The sequence below is a fragment of the Haliotis cracherodii genome, unplaced genomic scaffold (assembly GCF_022045235.1).
Source record: "Haliotis cracherodii isolate W230 unplaced genomic scaffold, xgHalCrac1.p SCAF_1, whole genome shotgun sequence".
Classification (NCBI taxonomy): domain Eukaryota; kingdom Metazoa; phylum Mollusca; class Gastropoda; order Lepetellida; family Haliotidae; genus Haliotis; species Haliotis cracherodii.
The window spans coordinates 54,359,196-54,379,321 of record NW_027266264.1 but is presented as its reverse complement, the minus strand read 5'-3'; the positions used below and the strand labels follow the sequence as shown (position 1 = coordinate 54,379,321).

The window sequence follows — 20,126 nt, the reverse complement described above, 5'->3', positions numbered from 1 at the left end:
ATATCAGGCCTAAAGAACACATAAAGTCTAAAATGCATATTAAAACATTTGCAGACTAATATATATAGTAATTTCAACATTTATTGTATGCATATACATAACTGACCATGTTCGCACTTCGTTTTACCATACTAAGAGTCCGATGGCTGTCACAAGATAGATTCTTGTCACATAACAGTGAGTGGGTGAGTGAGTGGGTGTTATATGCCTCTTCGGATTAAGTTTACTTTGCATTTACTTGTCGCTTGGAGAGAGAGAAAGAGAGAGAGAGGGGGGGGGGGGGGGGGGGTTACTGCCGCTTTGAACAGTATTTCAGTTGTATTAGTGCGTGCAGTGGTGTTGAAGGAAAGTGAGTGAGTGAGTGAGTATTGTTTTAAACCGAATCAGCAGTTTTGCAGCTATTCGTGGCTGTGAAGGAAAGTACAAAGGGAAGGAAAGTGTGAGTGAGTGAGTATGGTTTTACGCCGCTTTTAGCAATATTCCAGCAATATCACGACGGGGGACACCAGAAATGGGATTCACATATTGTACCCATGTCGGGAATCGAACCCGGGTCTTCGGCGTGACGAGCGAACACTTTAACCACTAGGCTACCCGACCGCCCCTGTCACACACCTTCACCGAAACTTATTTCTTGGTATAGTTTGAGTTCCACGTGTATGGATTTTAGGACCTGAATGTTCGCAAGCACCGCTCAAAAAATGCCCTTCAGATGGCAGAATCCCGTATCCCTCTGTTGACACATTTAACTCACACATTTGTCTAATGCCATTACATAGCCTAATTTTATGTACTCCACTTTGAATTTTAAAATTCTGAAGGTAAAACTTAATTAGGCGACTGGGACACCGTTTATAGTTTTGAAAACCAACACGGAATATGTGAAACCATTAATTAATTATTAAATGCTTAAGGAGGACAATTATAGCCCCGCTGTTACACATACCTGGAGCGAATCGGGTTCCATCTCCACCGATACAGATATATCACTGTATATACTGACAGCAATAGATATCGGAATGTCTCGGAAAGGGATCATCTGTATGGCATGGAACTCACGATGGAATCTTGAGATTATTCAGCAAAGTTTAGAACCTATCCGATACATAATTATCTTTATACTCAGTGGGGCACGGGTGGCACAGTCGTCTAAAGCGCCGCAGTAGGCAACTGCAGTAGGCAACTTTTCATTGCGCTTGCTTATTTTCACCCTCAATAATATCATGAATAGAGATTTGTAGGCAGGAAGGTACGTAGGTAGGTAGGTGAGCTAACATGCGGTTAACCTCCTGGGTGCCAGAGGGACAGATATGTCCCTCCTCTTCAGCCCTCATTTTGAAGCCTGATAAAATTCAACATACATCACACACAAATGCACGTCACAGTTTTTTTATTCCGTGAGAAATTCGCTGTTCTGTGATATCATCCACTGTCATTTTAGGTAAAGCAAAATGACTGAAAATGACCTTTGAAAATTAGATACATCATACTCTCGCCATTGTTTACACATTACTAAATCACCATTCACGGCCTTTTTGCAGCATGTTTTGAATCTAAGTTTCGGATATTTACTAGGAAAAAGGAATTTCAAAAATAGCATATTATGGATCACGGGTATATGCTTTTATAAAATCACCTGTGTTCATTCCAAAACGTCGCCGATACCCCTAGAATCGTTAAGAATGTTTTGGAAAATACGCCAACGCGAACACCGAAGTGAACCCATATTGGGCAGTGTTTACACATTAACGTTGAACGTATGTCGGTTATGAGACGCCTATATATATAGAACGTATATTTCAAACCCAGCTGCGATACATACATCCTTGAATTCCTCATACAAATGGTATTTAAAATTTGTCACTAATACAACCTTTAAGTATGTCGATGAAATCAAGCGAAATATATTAAGTAAAAAAACGAACGCTGTGTTCGCTCAGTTTCCTTAAAGCTGCTACATTCAGAAATTTGCACAGTACGGTGTCGGTGTACGATAAAATCAATACATCGGTGTACGATAAAAAGCGGATAAATTTTCAACACAGAACAAACTCTCGGACAACACTTACCAGTGTCTTTTCTTCAAACCGGTTTATTATTTGCAGTTAAATTTACACCATCAGATAGGAATTTCAATATTCTACATCTTTGCGTATTTTATAGCGGGGGTAGATCCAGTGCCGCGAACCTTCTCTTTACAGATCTCAAGGAAATGTGTGTCAGAAATATATCTCGGCGTCCAGCGGGTTAACGTCAGGTTCAGATTATTGCACTTGTATAACGAAATGCACGTGCGTGTGTGTATGCCTCCGGACTAATACTGGTTTAATAGTTCTCGCTCACTTAGACACATGACACAGTTTAACATAGATACCTAACTCTAACACAGTATACTGACTCAGTTCTTGCTCTATCTCCTTAATTCCGAGCGCAAGGCAGGGTGAAAAACGTACCATCTTTAACGTCCTTTGGTATAACGCTGTCGGAGATCGAACAACCGACCTTCCGCTGTCCGCGCAGACGTTGTGTCCACGACACCACGGGTGCGCCCCCCCACTGAACTCAATCACACACTCGCTCTCACTACCTCGTGCACGCACCCGAGCTGTATTAACCTCGACAATGAATTAACGGTCGGGGTATCGATCAGGATAATGGCATACTCCTGTTTATTCATCAAGGGTTCCGTGATATCCAGTTTTACTGAAACCTCTTTTACCAATAAACCCTACAATTCGCAGTGATTTATAGGAATAGCTCTATATTATTCTTGACATTAGTTTACGAAAAGAGAAGATCCGGATTAGAATAGTCCTTCAACGGCCCATGCTTCTCGCAAGACGCGACTATGCTTCTCGTAATTGACGACTATGGTTGTCGTAAATGACGACTATGGTTGTCGGAAGACGGGACTATGCTTGTCGTAAGAGATGACTATGGTTGTCGGAAGACGGGACAATGCTTGTCGTTAGAGACGACAAATCATAACGGGATCGGGGATAACAGGATAACTCGCTGATGCATGTCATCGTATCTCACTTACCTGGATCGATGCTAATAATGTCAATCACTGGATTGTCTGGTCCAGACTCGATTATTTACAGACCGCCGTCATATAGCTGGAATATTTCTGAGTGCGGCGTTCAACAACAAACAAACTAGACAAGACTTTATGAAGAAACTTCTCTAATCCGGACAATAAATGATCCGGGCGATTTCATTATGTTAAAACAACCCTGTTTATAAGTGTTGAAAATAAGTGATGACTGTTGGTAGGCATGGGGACATTTTCACATTTGGCGCTCGTGTGAGTAAGTGAGTTTGGACTCAACCCTGCACAGCGAATTGCGGCGCCTTAGACGACTGGGCCATCCGTGCCCCCGGGTGTGTGACAAAAATTATGTCCGTCGCAATTCCACATCATCCCGTATTTTTCAGGTGAACAATTGACTTGCCTTTGCATGTATCTGTGACGGTGCCTCCGATGAGGCAGGACAAGCTCACCTTTTCGCGAACACTTGATATCATCACTTTTTGACGCCGATTCATCAGCAAACGCTTATGATGTAGTCTGAATCGTACAATGGACTCTGCTGTTAGCAGATATTTCTTATGATTATGACAGACACACAGATTACTTTATCGGCACAAGCCACGAATGGCCTCAGGCCAGTACTTCGTTTGATGTATCGGGTTCAAGATGGAAAGAATGTACATTTACTGAAATAAATGTTTCTAACATATACCTAGTACGAAAGGCTTCATTCACAAATTTCCCTGACAACCTAACAGTTTTCCGTAACTCAATAAATCTATACACACATGAGTGTTTCTAATAACATTTAGGTATGTAATGCTTCCTCATGTCTATATATGCTGGGCACATCAAAACAAGCTGAACCCAGCTTCAATCTTTTACCATTTCCTACATATTCTCTGAGTGCGTGGTACATGGATACCCCCAAGGCGACTAGTTTCTATAGTGAGTGAGTTTGATTTTACGCCGCTTTTAGCAATATTCCTGCAATATCACGGCGGGGGATACCAGAAATGGGCTTCACCCATTGTAGCCATGTCGGGAATCGAACCCGGGTCTTCGGCGTGACGAGCGAACGCTTTAACCACTAGGCTACCCGACCGCCCCCCTAGTTTCTATAAATACAGTGTGACTGAATTCAAAGTTTTAAAAAAGCCGTCCCATGATTACCATTGCTTGTCACTTTTAAATAAACTTCCAAGTCAAATCTTAGCTTATATTCCCTGTATAAATACAGTACTGTTAAATAAATACAGATTATGGTTAGGTTGTGTTGCTTTATTAGTATGTTTAGTGTATGTGAGGGGGCACGGGTAACCTAGTCGTCTAAGGCGCCGTGATTCGCTGTGCAGAGTTGCTTCCCTTTGGCACGCCAGAAACCTATGATTGTGGGTTCGAATCCTGGTTCGCCCCGATTATGTTTCTAGGTTTGTTAGCACCATACCCGTGCTTGTGGGTTTCACCGAAGTGGTAAACGTCTAAGACCTACATCACTTCGAGCTTTCCTCCCATATGGAGCTGACATGCCGTGTATACTGGAATGCTGTTAAAAGTGGCGCTAAACCAACTCACTCACTCATTAGTGTATGTATGGTGAGTCTGGAATGTTGATACTCCATCTGCACAGATCCTATTCCAGCATTACGGATGACTTCACCCATTAAAATACCTGGCCATTGCAATACGAGTAACGACTATCGCACTAGCGATCGACTCTAGAGTTACTGTAGATCGGCAATAGCAATGTTAATGTAAATGTATCGTGTTTGTCTTAAACGTATTTGAGAACAATGTACATAAATATTATTTTGAAAGTATTCAACAGCCTAGATACCACAAAGCAAACATAATTATTTGAACAAAGTACATTAAGGATTATTTTTGACACCCAAACTGATATATACAAATATCTGCGGTGTTCATGAACACAATGTGTATTTTCAATGACAGTATACCAGGTGAACGCTACAACCAATTGATTATTTGTTCTTTGGACCTTTTGAGAAAGCGTAGGGATTCGCCGACGAACACTGAAATACTGTTCAAAGTGACAGTAACCCCCCCCCCCCCCCCCCCCCTCTCTCTCTCTCTCTCTCTCTCTCTCTCTCTCTCTCTCTCTCTCTCTCTCTCTCACCGAATATATTCTTTTTGACGTCATTTATGTCACACATTTATTACTTGACAATTTACTTAGTACATTCTAGATGACAAACGTTAGGTATTTCAGCATAACTGTTTCAAAACAGGCCTGTCAACTGCTCAGTCAAGGAAAGCCCATTGTGTCTGGATTCTCCAAAGGAATAATTATGTATTCAGCAGCTTCATCACAGTGTCTTTAAGTATCTACAAATAATCATATACGATCCGCTCCACAAAGCAAAAGTCTTAAATTTCGCATGAGAGAGGGGTTTATGTGGCGGTAATGTCACCTTCACTACTGATAGAAAGATTTCACATTTTCCGGCTGATATATTAGACAAATAGTATGCAATTCTAGTATCGGGGCTGCTATCAGAGCAATCACACCGTCCTACAAAAGCGCAAAGAAACATTTGTCACCCTAATTAATTACTTACTCATCAAATTTTAATCCCTCCTATTTCACGGTTCGCAAGTCGACAACCTTCCTGTCGTCTGGTCGATCAATAATATTGTATTCTCTGCGGAATACATGTCACGTGGCTTTCAATATGAAATCGCTCAGTCTCATTGGCTGATGAAATTGAAACCACTTTGTTAATGAGTTGTTATAACCCCCAGAGGAGGTGCCGTTAGCTGACATTATATTATGCCTTGTCAGTTTTAGTGTTTGCAGCTTCCAATCTGTTTCGACTGACGACTTAGATATTGCGGAGCGACAGATGGACTTTCGTTGCCGTGACAATATCGTCAGTGAAACAGTCCTCTTACCTGGCGAAGGGGCAGACACCGACCCAAGTAAGATTTTTGCACGTACTTGCTGTATTTAAATTTCAAGTAATCTCATACACGTATACTCTATCACCACAATGATAACCTATTAATGAATATTTTTATTTAAATTAATACGTATTATGAGATCGTCAGTTAGAGCCGAAGTTGTAACATAAAGAAATTTACAAACCCTTAACCTATTCATTATTTCATTATTGGTGTCGTAGATGTTTACTTTACAATCACATTCATAACCTATAATAATTATTTTAGTATTTAGATTAATAAATTTATATTTTGAATGGTTAGAGATGACACTTTGTATACATCGGTGTGCCAAGATCCACCTTTTCTTAACCAAATATACCCTTAAAGTCTGAATATAATTGGTAACAATATCCTCTCTTTAGAATTATCTTTTTTCTGCTAACGGTTTCTTATGATGTGTATTATACACAGACTTAGTTTCACAGGTGGGTTCCATATGGTTAATGTCAATATTGGCATTTAAAAGAACTAATATGTTCTATAAACATATTAAATATCAGTGTGATAGCCGGTTGAAATGTTTAACTGGTATCATTATTATCAAATGACATGCAAAGCTAAGACTACTCCTGTATATTCTAATAATCATTAAGTCAACAAAGAACTTAATCGTTAATAGTTCTCGTATGACACGATGACCTTGCTTTTTTTGTTAATATGATACATTATTTTCAAACACGATATAATGTTCAATATCTCGAGAACCCGATACAGTATTGTACTTAACTCCTCCACTACATTTGCAAATGCTCATTAAAACTTAAGCACGTCCACTACTTTCATCAAATTTTACGTTTTGTCTGATTGGTTTTTTGCGATCATGTTTCCACATTATCTCAATATTTGTATCACACTTTTTATCATGAAGACAGGACAGTAAGATTTTTTTTAGAGTTTTTTTAATATCGAACTCCTGATGTGTTGTTTACTGTTTGCATCTGAAGTGGCAATTCTGCCAGGTTACATAATGATTGATCATATTGAGCAATTACTGATCTAACATATTGTTTTTCGTGTTTCACAACTAATAAATTAGTATATTTAGTGCCTGTATTACATATAGCATGAACACAAATGGAACAGAGGAAACAATTGGATATGCTTGTCAGGTTATGTATTGATTAAGATAAACTGCAAAAGAAAGAATATATTCTTGAAGGTTGCTAGTGACCCAGAACGTTACAAGGTGGAAATCACATTTATGATACCCCTATTAAATACACTAACATCGAACCATTTTCTATTTGTTTCATTTTTTATTTTTTTCATTTTGTTTCATTGTTTATCAAATAATGGGTGTATATTATATTTGGCTCGGCAGTTTATACTTGTGCGTCAAATTCATTATATTCGTTTGCATTATTTCCAAATTTAAGATTTCACTACATTTGGAATGAAGTTAATATTATCTCAATAGATAGAGTGGTTTATATTAAACTCATTACACAGAGTGATTAAAAAAACATCTATGGAAAAAATAAACAATACTAGCATTGTCCTCGCTGAGAGATATCTATTGATGTACCTATGTTATTTTACATTACACACAAAGTGTTGTAAACGATGGGGCTATTCTATTCAAATTCAGTTATAGTCACGACAAAAGAACAAGTAGTCTAGATATCTACCCAGATAAAACTAAATACGCTATGATTCGAAGTTAAATGGATTTATTGGTGACGTGCAGTCAACACTATTGGTTGGGTTATTCATAGGTATTTTACTTCAGCTATTGGCGACTACATACCTCATGTCTTTCTTCCACTACAGCATCAATTTTTCACTTTCATCATTGCAAATTACAATATAATTAAAATATAAGCTACAAAACCCTTTCCATATTCATAAGAATTTTCTGCTAAAAATATCCGATTGAACAATTCCGACTATATCATGAGCATGTGTTAACGAATCAATATCATATAGTGATGATACCAGGTGTTCGCGAAAAGGTGGGCGTATCCTGCCCCACTGGTAGCACAAACACATGCAAAGGCAAATCACACATGCCAAGTTAGTCACGGACATATTTCTGATGTAACTGGGAAAAATGTTGAAATTAATTTACCAGAGATCAACTTGTTACTAATTGTCAACAAAAATCATTTATTGTAAATGTTCTTTATCACATCTTCGGTTAGAAACCGAGCTAAATGATAAATGATATTTAGTAATTAAGTAATTAGGTTTAGTTTGGAATTCGTTTGACTTTTAATCATTGTGGATTCAAATATGTTATTTTACATGAATAAATAACGAAATAACCAGTCTTCGTTATTTCATAGTTATAATCAATTTGATTTAATTTGGGCAATGTTGCAACTACAATGCCAGTCGGCTGTAAATATGTGACATCCATAAGGCAGATTAACGCTATCCAACCAAGTAACTTATCTTTTGTAAATGTTTAATCAGTTTAATATTTATACAGCAAAGGTTATTTCTTTTGACAACAAATGTCCTTCTCTGAAAGTGTTTCTTGCACTAGTTTCAACTTGAACGAAAGTGTCGTTCTTGTTAAACGGACTCTCACAAACGCTAATCATGTTGATGGAAAACAGTTTGAAAAAATGTCATTCTTCATAGTCTTTCATTAAAAGTCTTCATTCGACATAACGTTCTTTGAAAAGGAACAATAATTACATACACTGAATACATATGATTATTGATGCCAAATCACAATGCATGTAGTCACCATGACATCTCAATTATGTTTTTTTTACGCAAACGTTAAATTTGTGAAACGATAAGTGTGTAATTTCCTCTTTTTATTTAAATATGTTAAAGTGTGTGAGTAAATATTACTTTTAACAATAGTGCGGCTATTCACAGTTCTCTGATGGCGTGATGCTCTGACAAACTTTATATTACATTATGAATATGTGTAACTAGTTTCTTCTAGCTCGGAATAACGGAAATATACTTTTCAAATATGTAATAGTATACAAATATAAGAAAATTGAAGATTGATAAAAAAAACATGTATATAAAAAAAAGTATAAATTTAAGAATAGGAGCCTAAAGAACATGACATAATTACATTAACATTACATTTATGAGAAACCAAATGAAATTTGCCTTTAGTGTTAAAACATATATACATATACATGCTAAACGATTATGCAGTTTCAAAAGCATAATCACACAAACACGATATGCACGCAATAGTACGACGATGATAAATGGCACCAAAAAACAAAACATTCCAAGAATTTCACTTTTGGTCACGTCAGTTCCAACATTCACGTAAATTAAATATTATTTCATGTATCAATATGCACGTTGCCTGACGAACATGAGACATATACATCCTTTGGAAAATTCTTAACAATATTGACAAATGTCATTTTTTTTCTTGAGGCAATTGACACGCAGCGTAATGTTTAAAATGAATATAAGCCGCGTGAATGTGCTCTTTGACATCACGTATTTCATAACGTAACAACAGTAGACTATCAAGTGGAACCTATTTTTATCTCCAGTTGGGGGTGCGTAAGAGGGATTGGGGTTAACGAAGGGAGACGTGATATATCACAGAAGAAGGTACATGTCAGCAATTAATTTTCTCTGACATTTTACTGGCCTTCGAGTCTTGCTTCTTCGACGCTGTTTGATTTCCACATTGGTACAATCTGACTCCTGTGAATTGAACATTGAAGAGCCATTTGGCCCCAAGGAGATTAAAACGATTAAAAAACTCCTTGTTCTGTTGTAATGTTGATGAGATGAGACGTGTTTGCAGAGGTTTTAATTTCGTGTCCTTTGTTTGAAAAATCTTCTGACACTCTGATGTTGGACCCAGTGATATATGACCCTGTACAATTAATTATCTCGGCCTGCATTTCGCCAACCTCTCTTGGACTGTTGTGAATCTTTTATACAAGATACATGCTCTACTGACAGTTTATGAAACAAGATATCCACACGTTGAAAAACGACTCTTCTGATGTCAACGCGCGCTGAAAAAGATGGACAATTTATATTGAGCATGTTAATTGAAATTATACATTGAACTGACGGATGTTGCCATCTTGAATTATGTTACATTTATGGCTATACATGACATTAAAGACTGTCTTTCCAAGAGGACAAACAAAACTGTTATGTTGTACAACGAAACATATGGTAGTAATACATGTTTTGTTGTAAATCTACAACCAATGTTAATGCAATCCCGTGAATCGAAACTTGAGAGGAAGTTTTTAATAAAAGCCTGCGAAGACGCTATTACAATAAGTAGTCTTTGGTCAATAGAAATTAGAAGTTATTATCGGTAAGTGTTATTCTGTCGCAAGTCTTCTTGTAAGGTGTACAATTAACATCTTTATCGATTATCTTCATGTACTAATGGTTGTGGTTCTAAAAGGATCGTACCTTGACGATTAGGGTATTGTGTACAATCAATTTGACGTTCACAACTGGTTTTGGTTACATTATTGGAAACGAACTTAGCATACTGTACTCACTCACACATAATTGGGTGAAGCGCATATTATAGTCGCCAGATGGGTTATCCTTATTATATACGCGGATCCATTTTGGAAGCATTCGTAACATTTATGCATCCTTACGTTTTAGAGGTTGTCAGGTATATATAAAGTAAGGATAAGATTTATAGTTAAGAGCTTAAGTTTTAAGTCAGGTTTTGCTCTTAACTGTACTACAGTTGTTCATCCATTAATCTTATCCTCACTTAATACTCCAACTTCTAAACGCCTATCAAAGAAGGTATATATAAAGTAAATTGATAACAACACTACGAGCGTATGACTCATTTCGTGATATATTTTCAACATGCATGATTACTGAATAGCGAATTGCCAAATCAGAAATTGCAACTCTTCTTTCCGAAATATACTGTATCGTGCATTATTACTTATGCAGGGAATTGAAATAGCTTGAATATAGATGGACGTTGCATACTTAGCGACGTCCGTGAATTATAACAGTTTATCACAAATGAGTATTATGTTATGTCACTATTCGGGGGAAGAATACATTTGTCGAATTTCACCTAACCTCAGTGTCATATCATTAAACATTTCCTTCGTTAAAGATATATAACGGTATCAGAATAAATTGTCTCTTTTAACGTTATTTGTGCTACCGGTAGGACAGGACATGCTTACCCTTTTCACATATACCAAGTGTCATGACTGATTGTCAGTGATACTTTCATATAATTTTCATCACTAATTTGCCTTTTACGCCCAATAAAATACCGGACAGGGTTGTCAGTGCGATAATCCTATGTTTCTATTGTCCTATTTTCTTTTTTTATTTTAATTCAATATAATGCATGGTTGACTACATAAGATGCTGACAATTACATATGTTGGTTGTAACAACAGCACACCTCTCCTCAGCTGATTACGTTTGCTTGACAATATAGGTCAGCACAGAAACTATTAAAGATGTGACATCGATCATCATATCATATACCATCCGTTTCCTACCCACCCTCAAGTCTTTTCTTGGGGTTTCATTTAGTTTTGGAAGCCTTCACTATATTGAATAAATTATTTGACAGGCATTACTAAGAGGTTGACTGATGACACGGTAGACACAATTTTATGGATAACAACTTATTTAATACTGTAAAAAGCGACGTTTCGGTATAGGTACTTATACCGTTGTCAAGCAAGACTGGATGAGGGACATAGTACAGAATATATATAGGTAGGTGTTGGCAACAAAGTCATAATACTGTCACAACACGGTGGACAGAGAACACATAGGTGGAAGCCAATGGGACATGAAGCCAATTAAACATGATAAGTGATTATTGCTTGATGAGTTCATAGTAGGCGGGTGGGATGAAATAACCTTGATCTCTGTAGATTGATGACTTGTGGCGGCGAATGAGGACTGTTTCTGTTGGTTTTCTTTTAGTGAAATCATGGAGGTTGTTGGAGATGGTTTGGACGTTGTCCCAATTGATGTTGTGATTAGGTTGGAACATAATTGTGTCCACCTTGCTATATTAGATAACAAAAGAATAATCAGTTTGACATTTCATTCTCTTATATTCTTCTCTTTCGGCTCAGGAGGTTTTCTAACATTCGTTTTCTATTCCCCACATGGGTACAATTTGTGAAGCCCATTTCTGGTGTTCCCCGCCGTCATATTGCTGGAATATTGCTAAAAGCGGCGTAAAAGAATACTCACTCACTCTAACATTTGACATTTCTTACAAATGTAGAATTGTGAATGAGCAGAGGGAGTGGTTATTTGTTCAAACTTGATAGCACATAACAAATATCATGGTCAATTAATATACCGTTAGCATTTACACCCAGATACGTACTCGGTAGAGTAAGGTATTTTACTGTTAAATCAGTATGTTGTTGCTTTTCCGTGTGGTTATCTGAACATCTCATCTTTGTGTTTATTTGTTTTATTTTTGTAAGATTGTTGTGAATAGATTATGTCAGCCCTGTATCACTTTATTCTGTTGCTTTAATATGATACTGCCACTACTGAAGGCCTTCTCTGGTATATATATTTAGGGAGAAAGAATAAATATTATTTTACGTCGCATCAGTGATATTACAACTATTTGCGGCGAAATAAAGTGTGTCGGATGTTTTGTACCATTCAATCCAATGTAAATTATTGCTCCCTCTATGTAACCTGTCTCTCCTTTTCCACCCTCTATGTCACCTGTCTCTCCATTTCCACCCTCTATGTCACCTGTCTCTCCTTTTCCACCCTCTATGTCACCTGTCTCTCCATTTCCACCCTCTATGTTACCCGTGTCTCCATTTCCACCCTCTATGTCACCTGTCTCTCCATTTCCACCCTCTATGTCACCTGTCTCTCCATTTCCATCTCTATGTCACCTGTCTCTCCATTTCCACCCTCTATGTTACCTGTGTCTCAATTTCTACCCTCTATGTCACCTGTCTCTCCATTTCCACCCTCTATGCCACCTGTCTCTCCATTTCCACCCTCTATGTCACCTGTCTCTCCATTTCCACCCTCTATGTCACCTGTCTCTTCTTTTCCACCCTCTATGTCACCTGTCTTTCCATTTCCACCCTCTATGTCACCTGTCTCTCCATTTCCATCCTCTATGTCACCTGTCTCTCCATTTCCACCCTCTATGTCACCTGTCTCTCCATTTCCACCCTCTATGTCACCTGTCTCTTCTTTTCCACCCTCTATGTCACCTGTCTTTCCATTTCCACCCTTTATGTCACCTGTCTCTCCATTTCCATCCTCTATGTCACCTGTCTCTCCATTTCCACCCTCTATGTCACCTGTCTCTCCATTTCCACCCTCTATGTCACCTGTCTCTCCATTTCCACCCTCTATGTCACCTGTCTTTCCATTTCCACCCTCTATGTCACCTGTCTCTCCATTTCCATCCTCTATGTCACCTGTCTCTCCATTTCCATCCTCTATGTCACCTGTCTCTCCATATCCAGCCTCTATGTCACCTGTCTCTCCATTTCCACCCTCTATGTCACCTGTCTCTCCATTTCCACCCTCTATGTCACCTGTCTCTCCATTTCCACCCTCTATGTCACCTGTCTCTCCATTTCCACCCTCTATGTTACCTGTGTCTCCATTTCCACCCTCTATGTTACCTGACTCTCCATTTCCACCCTGTATTTTACCTGTCTCTCCATACATGTACCTGTTTCATACTAGCTGAGTCCCATATAACTCAACACCAGATGTACATGTTTCTCAGTACCTGCGTCTCTAGGGTACTTTGTGTATTTCTGTCAAGTTTCAAGCCGTCACTTGTATCTCTGATAAACGATCTGTGGTGTTCAACGGACCATTGGTTCGATGACATGTTCTATGCAAGTCGTAAACAAAAATTAACTTCGAATAACCTTTACTTGCCCAACAGTCGTATAACCAGATGACAAGCAGCTTGATTTAGCCTCATTTGTATGCACGAAGGATTTCTATCTGACAATAGTGCAGTACATCAATTATGCATAGCGTTTCCTTATACCTCACTGAAAACAGTACAACGGACCCAAGAAAACACTTTAATTCATAAAAGGGCTATAGAACGCGTTCTTCCCTTGAAAACATAGTTAGTTTCATTTCATAAATCACAGAGTATGTTATTACTAGTGTGGATGTTAAGGTTGTCATAGCGACAATTGCAACTATTAACCTGCAGACGTGGTTCAGAATGAAAGGGTTGGGTAAAGTGAGTTCTGTGCTACAGGGATACATGTAGATGTTGGCTCTAATGTTAACTAACACACCGCATGGAAACGTTTAGCAACGAAGATTACTTTCTTTACTTGGATAAAACTGATAAAGTGATAACATCTTTATACGCATAACCACATCATCGTAAGTCGAACTATTGTATTCGAAACGTTATAAAAGGAACTATTGTGACACGAAATAATGTAATATGAACGGACTTGAAATACGACCTTAATGAAACAATGAACATTAATTTTCATTTTCTCTAATTAGTCCTTCCCCACAGCTATGCTATGATAGCGCGTTAGAATAGAGTGGTCATGAGACAAATATTTTCTTTTATTCTATGGACACAGTACATGTGTGTTAAAATAGTTTCTTTATGGAGCCTTAAGGAAATGCCAGAAATAGAAATGACAAAGGCATTTTTCAATTTTTCAGCAAAATCCTGATATTGATAGCTATATTAAAATTGATGTTTCTATTTACTGAAACACCAATGCAGGTTACTGTCACATTTCGTACCTGTATGGAGTATTAATTTATGTTTTCTTTTTACCATGAAAAGTAAGGATGAAAATGTGTTTTTAAGGATGAAAATGTTCACAATTACTACACGTACGGAAATTAAAGTCGCCAACTCACACTTGGCATTTCTCCCTGTCATCAGCCAGGTCACGATGCAAATTTGACAAAGAAATTCTAAGAAGAGTAAAATAATGACTTTGTTATTTTTTTTGTAAAACGCCATTCCTGATTTTGTGTTTCGGTGAACAACAGTCGTCAGATGACGCACATTCACTTGAGATCAAACCTGGCTAGTGTATACAGGTCCCAGTATTACGATAAAAAAACACATTTTAACCAACTTTCGTGGAGAAGAGCGTACATATATACTTGTAGTTTGATCACGTTTATCATCAAGGTGAAAACAAACTTTAGAAATATGTATTTTTATGATGAATATAGTAAACTGGAATATATGTATTGTGATTGTGAACGTGTTAAACGTAGATGCATGTACTGTGATCAGGAAATGGTAAACTTGGCAGCATGCACTGTGATCAGAAAATGGTAAACGCCGTAGAATGCACGGTGATATGAAATGGTAAACGCCGTAGCATTCACGGCGATATGAAATGGTAAACGTGGCACTTTGTACTGTGATAATGAAATGATATACGCGGCAGCATGCACTATGATCAAGAAATGGTAAACACCGTAGCATGTACAGTGATATGAAATGGTAAATGTGGCAGCATGTACAATGATCATGAAATGGTAAAATGGGCAGCATGTACAATGATCATGAAATGGTAAAATGGGCAGCATGTACAATGATCATGAAATGGTAAAATGGGCAGCATGTACAATGATCATGAAATGGTAAAATGGGCAGCATGTACAATGATCATGAAATGGTAAAATGGGCAGCATGTACAGTGATATGAAATGGTAAATGTGGCAGCATGTACAATGATCATGAAATGGTAAAATGGGCAGCATGTACAATGATCATGAAATGGTAAAATGGGCAGCATGTACAATGATCATGAAATGGTAAAATGGGCAGCATGTACAATGATCATGAAATGGTAAAATGGGCAGCATGTACAATGATCATGAAATGGTAAAATGGGCAGCATGTACAGTGATATGAAATGGTAAATGTGGCAGCATGTACAATGATCATGAAATGGTAAAATGGGCAGCATGTACAATGATCATGAAATGGTAAAATGGGCAGCATGTACAATGATCATGAAAAGGTAAAATGGGCAGCATGTACTATGATCATGAAATGGTAAAATGTGGCAGCATGTACAATGATCATGAAATGGTAAAATGGGCAGCATGTACAATGATCATGAAATGGTAAAATGGGCAGCATGTACAATGATCATGAAATGGTAAAATGGGCAGCATGTACAGTGATATGAAATGGTAAATGTGGCAGCATGTACAATGATCATGAAATGGTAAAATGGGCAGCATGTACAATGATCATGAAATGGTAAAATGGGCAGCATGTACAATGATCATGAAAAGGTAAAATGGGCAGCATGTACAATGATCATGAAATGGTAAAATGGGCAGCATGTACAATGATCATGAAATGGTAAAATGGGCAGCATGTACAGTGATATGAAATGGTAAATGTGGCAGCATGTACAATGATCATGAAATGGTAAAATGGGCAGCATGTACAATGATCATGAAATGGTAAAATGGGCAGCATGTACAATGATCATGAAATGGTAAAATGGGCAGCATGTACAATGATCATGAAATGGTAAAATGGGCAGCATGTACAATGATCATGAAAAGGTAAAATGGGCAGCATGTACAATGATCATGAAATGGTAAAATGGGCAGCATGTACTATGATCATGAAATGGTAAAATGGGCAGCATGTACAATGATCATGAAATGGTAAAATGGGCAGCATGTACAATGATCATGAAATGGTAAAATGGGCAGCATGTACAATGATCATGAAAAGGTAAAATGGGCAGCATGTACTATGATCATGAAATGGTAAAATGGGCAGCATGTACTATGATCATGAAATGGTAAAATGGGCAGCATGTACTATGATCATGAAAAGGTAAAATGGGCAGCATGTACTATGATCATGAAATGGTAAACGCGATTTGACATCCCTCACATCCCTCTTAGGGAAATAGGATTGTAACTAGTGTCACATGATACCTCTAACGCCATTCTTAGGAAATAGGTCTGTAACAGTACTAGTTTGATTTGATACCCCTCACATCCCACTTTAGGATATAGGATTGTAACAGAACTAGTGTCACATGATACCTCTCACACCACTCTGTCGGACATATGTTCTAGTGTCATTTGATACCTCTCAGATCCCTTAAAGGGAACATAGGCGCGTAACAGTACTGGTGCCATTTGACACCCCTCACACCCCTTAAAAGGAGCAGTACTAGTGTTAAATGATACCCCTCTTAAAGACATGGGAAATAAGTACATGATTAATATAATTCCTTCTTGGAACTAGATTTACACGTTCAGCTGGTGGATATGTATTGAACCCCTCAACATAGATAACTGATGACGAGCCCTGTCTAATGAGTGTATGTATATCCTTAACAAGAATAGTTACATACAATGGTACCTCGATAGTCCGGACTCTCTAATACAGCTTGTGTCCCCTGCCGTCATATTGCTGGAATATATAAAACCTCCCTCCCTCACTCACTCACTTACTCACTTTAATAGAGAAACTCATCCTTCAGAAGATTTCTGCTGGGAACACTGACAATGATTCGTTTATCCGGACATATCTTTTTTAATCTGCCCGATCTATTATCCGTATTAACGGTTTTCTATTAAGTTAAGTTTAATCCCAGTTAACATCCAGTTTTTAACGAAAATATATATATCTATTTAGCTCTCTGCACAACTAAATGTATGAAGTCTAATTTGTTTCGTTTGTTTCTACGGATATAAACCGCCCTTCATTTTACGAAATGAAGAAAGGAGACAAAGACTAGTTACTTTATCTTCCGTGCAATATTTTGTCAGTTTAGTAGCCGCATGATTGTAGTCTAAATCATAACACTTAATCATTCAAATTTTAATATTGCGAGTTAACAATTTATGTTTGATCTGTAAACCTTTCCCCCGAATTCATGCAAACCCTGCGAACTGTCGCGGTCGGTTGCCAACCTGCAAAACGTTTGTCGTTAATCACGATACTAAGCGGCACTTACCCATAGGTTTGGATGTCTGCAAGAAGATAATACTTCGGATTCTCTCACGACAGCTAAACTTGGAAGCACGTGCAGCTACATTTCATGCGCAGTGACATTCAAATGTTTCTGCAATTTTAATTGATTCAATAAATTATATTCATACCAGGACAAGACACATGAAAGTATGTGACGTAAAAACATATTATTTGTAAACGTTTCATGGGTAGACAATGACAATGTATGTATTTATTCATTCAATAGCAAAAATGACCATCCTATCTTGCCAGTTCAGTTGCAATATACTCAAAAACAAAATGAACTGTGGCCTTATCAATGCATTGATAATTACAATTATAAGTATACTGTGTTGTTTGAATTAGAATTTTTAAAAGGTGTAAATATTAAGAAAGGCTATGGGTTCTATCTTCGAAAAAAAACAATAAACACAATGTCATTTGAGATCTCTAAGTATTTTGAGTTATATCTTTATTATGAATAATCACAGTATAATTATTAACACTAAGAATCACAGATAATAGGTGTTGTTGCAATTGTCTTTGAGTACAGAATCTGCATGATTTTGCCAATAGTATTTTTATCCCGTGCTCACAGCAACATGTCTTTACTGCAACATATACTATTTTGGGGATTACAATTTCTCAGTAAATTACAAATTCTAGTGCTTTTTGGTGTAAGATGTGTTACATTTGACCCCTTTCGAAATGGCACTGTCTACTTATAGTTTTCGGCCATGGGAGCTGCGCCAATTTTCTCTTTTCAGAGGGGTACACAGCGTTCATGATTTCGACTACCTGTTGTCGGACTTGCATTTGTGTCGAAGCTTCAGTGGCAGAGCGGGTTGGGTCGCTGAATTTGTGGTTAGGTGCCTCACTCTGAGAGTGTGGGTTTGACGCCCAGATTGGACCACACCCCAAAAAGAACTAGAATTTGTACTTTCTTAAGAAAGTTTGAATCATACATATAACATACATGTTACATTTGACCATTTTCTAGAAAGCATTGTCCATTCGTCTCCTTTCTTGTTTTAAATGACAATCCGTGTTCTGTTTTGTGTAATATATTTGTGTCTTTCCTTTCAAAAGTTAATTAACAAGCTGTTTTCAAAAAGATGATAAAGACACATCGAAGAGACTAATACTTTGACTTAAATAGCTGGTATTTAATAGACAAAGATAACTCTGATCATGTGATTGATTACAAAACAATTATAATACTTTATTGATGATATGGGCGTTATTGATTTCATTCGGTCAACATCACAGCTGTGTCAGACAGGCAAGGCTATATATGAGTTCTGATGCGTTTCGAAATTCATCCAGAAAGACACGCCTGGTGCTACTTCCCTTTCAGGGGGCAGTTGCCTAAGGCGCCGCAATTCTCTGTGCAGGGTTGCGTCCTTAGGCACGCCAGTAACCTATAATTGTGGCAACCTGATTATACCCGTGCACATGGGTATCACCTAAGTGGTAAACGTCTGAGACATGCATATCTTCCGGTTTTTCACCCACACGCTCTGCAAAAATTGGGCTGATTATCAAAGCGGCGTTAAACCCAAATCACTCACTCACTTTCAAACTTCAGTATGTCAGTAAAATAACCAGACATCCACCGTAACATGTGTGCAGAACGCAGAGATTGCAAGTCAGAGTTTGATTTAATTTACAAAAGTTATATATGTCTCAACCAAGTTAAAAACCGGTACACATTTTCGAAAAGAGGTCAGTATTGACTTATGTGATTCTCAAAAATCACATGATAAACTATTTTGATAAATAAAAAGATCAGTTATTTTTCCATGTGTGTGTATTTATAAGTTAATATTTATCAAAATGATGTCTTCACGTTACATGTTGGCAGAAACCATCGCAATCGGAATAAGACCCGAGAAGATCCGTGGTAGAATAGGTCTTCAGCAACCCATTCTTGCTGTAAAAGGGGACTATGCTTGTCGTAAGAGGCGGCTAACGGGATCGGCTGGTCAGGCTTGCTGACTTGGTTGATGCATGTCATCGTGTCCCGCTTACCTGGATTGATGCTCATGATGTTAATCACTGACCCGGGTCCAGACTCGATTATTTACCGACCGCCGTCATATAGCTGGAATATTACTTAGTACGGCTTTAAACAACAACAACAAAAACAATCGGAACAATGATCTTACTATACATTTGAATCTAACAACTTTGATCGTTTCTGTGACT

General features: G+C 37.8%; 1 protein-coding gene across 1 annotated transcript in view; it reads left to right on the top strand.

Annotated features, from left to right (window-relative positions):
- The first annotated feature begins 5,876 nt into the window (after positions 1-5,876).
- LOC139465679 (SKI family transcriptional corepressor 1 homolog-B-like) overlaps positions 5,877-20,126 on the top strand; it is a 33,736-nt gene continuing 19,486 nt past the window's right edge. Inside the window, exon 1 of the mRNA XM_071247456.1 lies at positions 5,877-5,974. Coding sequence (XP_071103557.1) covers positions 5,899-5,974 — 76 coding nt within the window. The 5' untranslated portion in view covers positions 5,877-5,898. The remainder of the gene's footprint in view (positions 5,975-20,126) is intronic.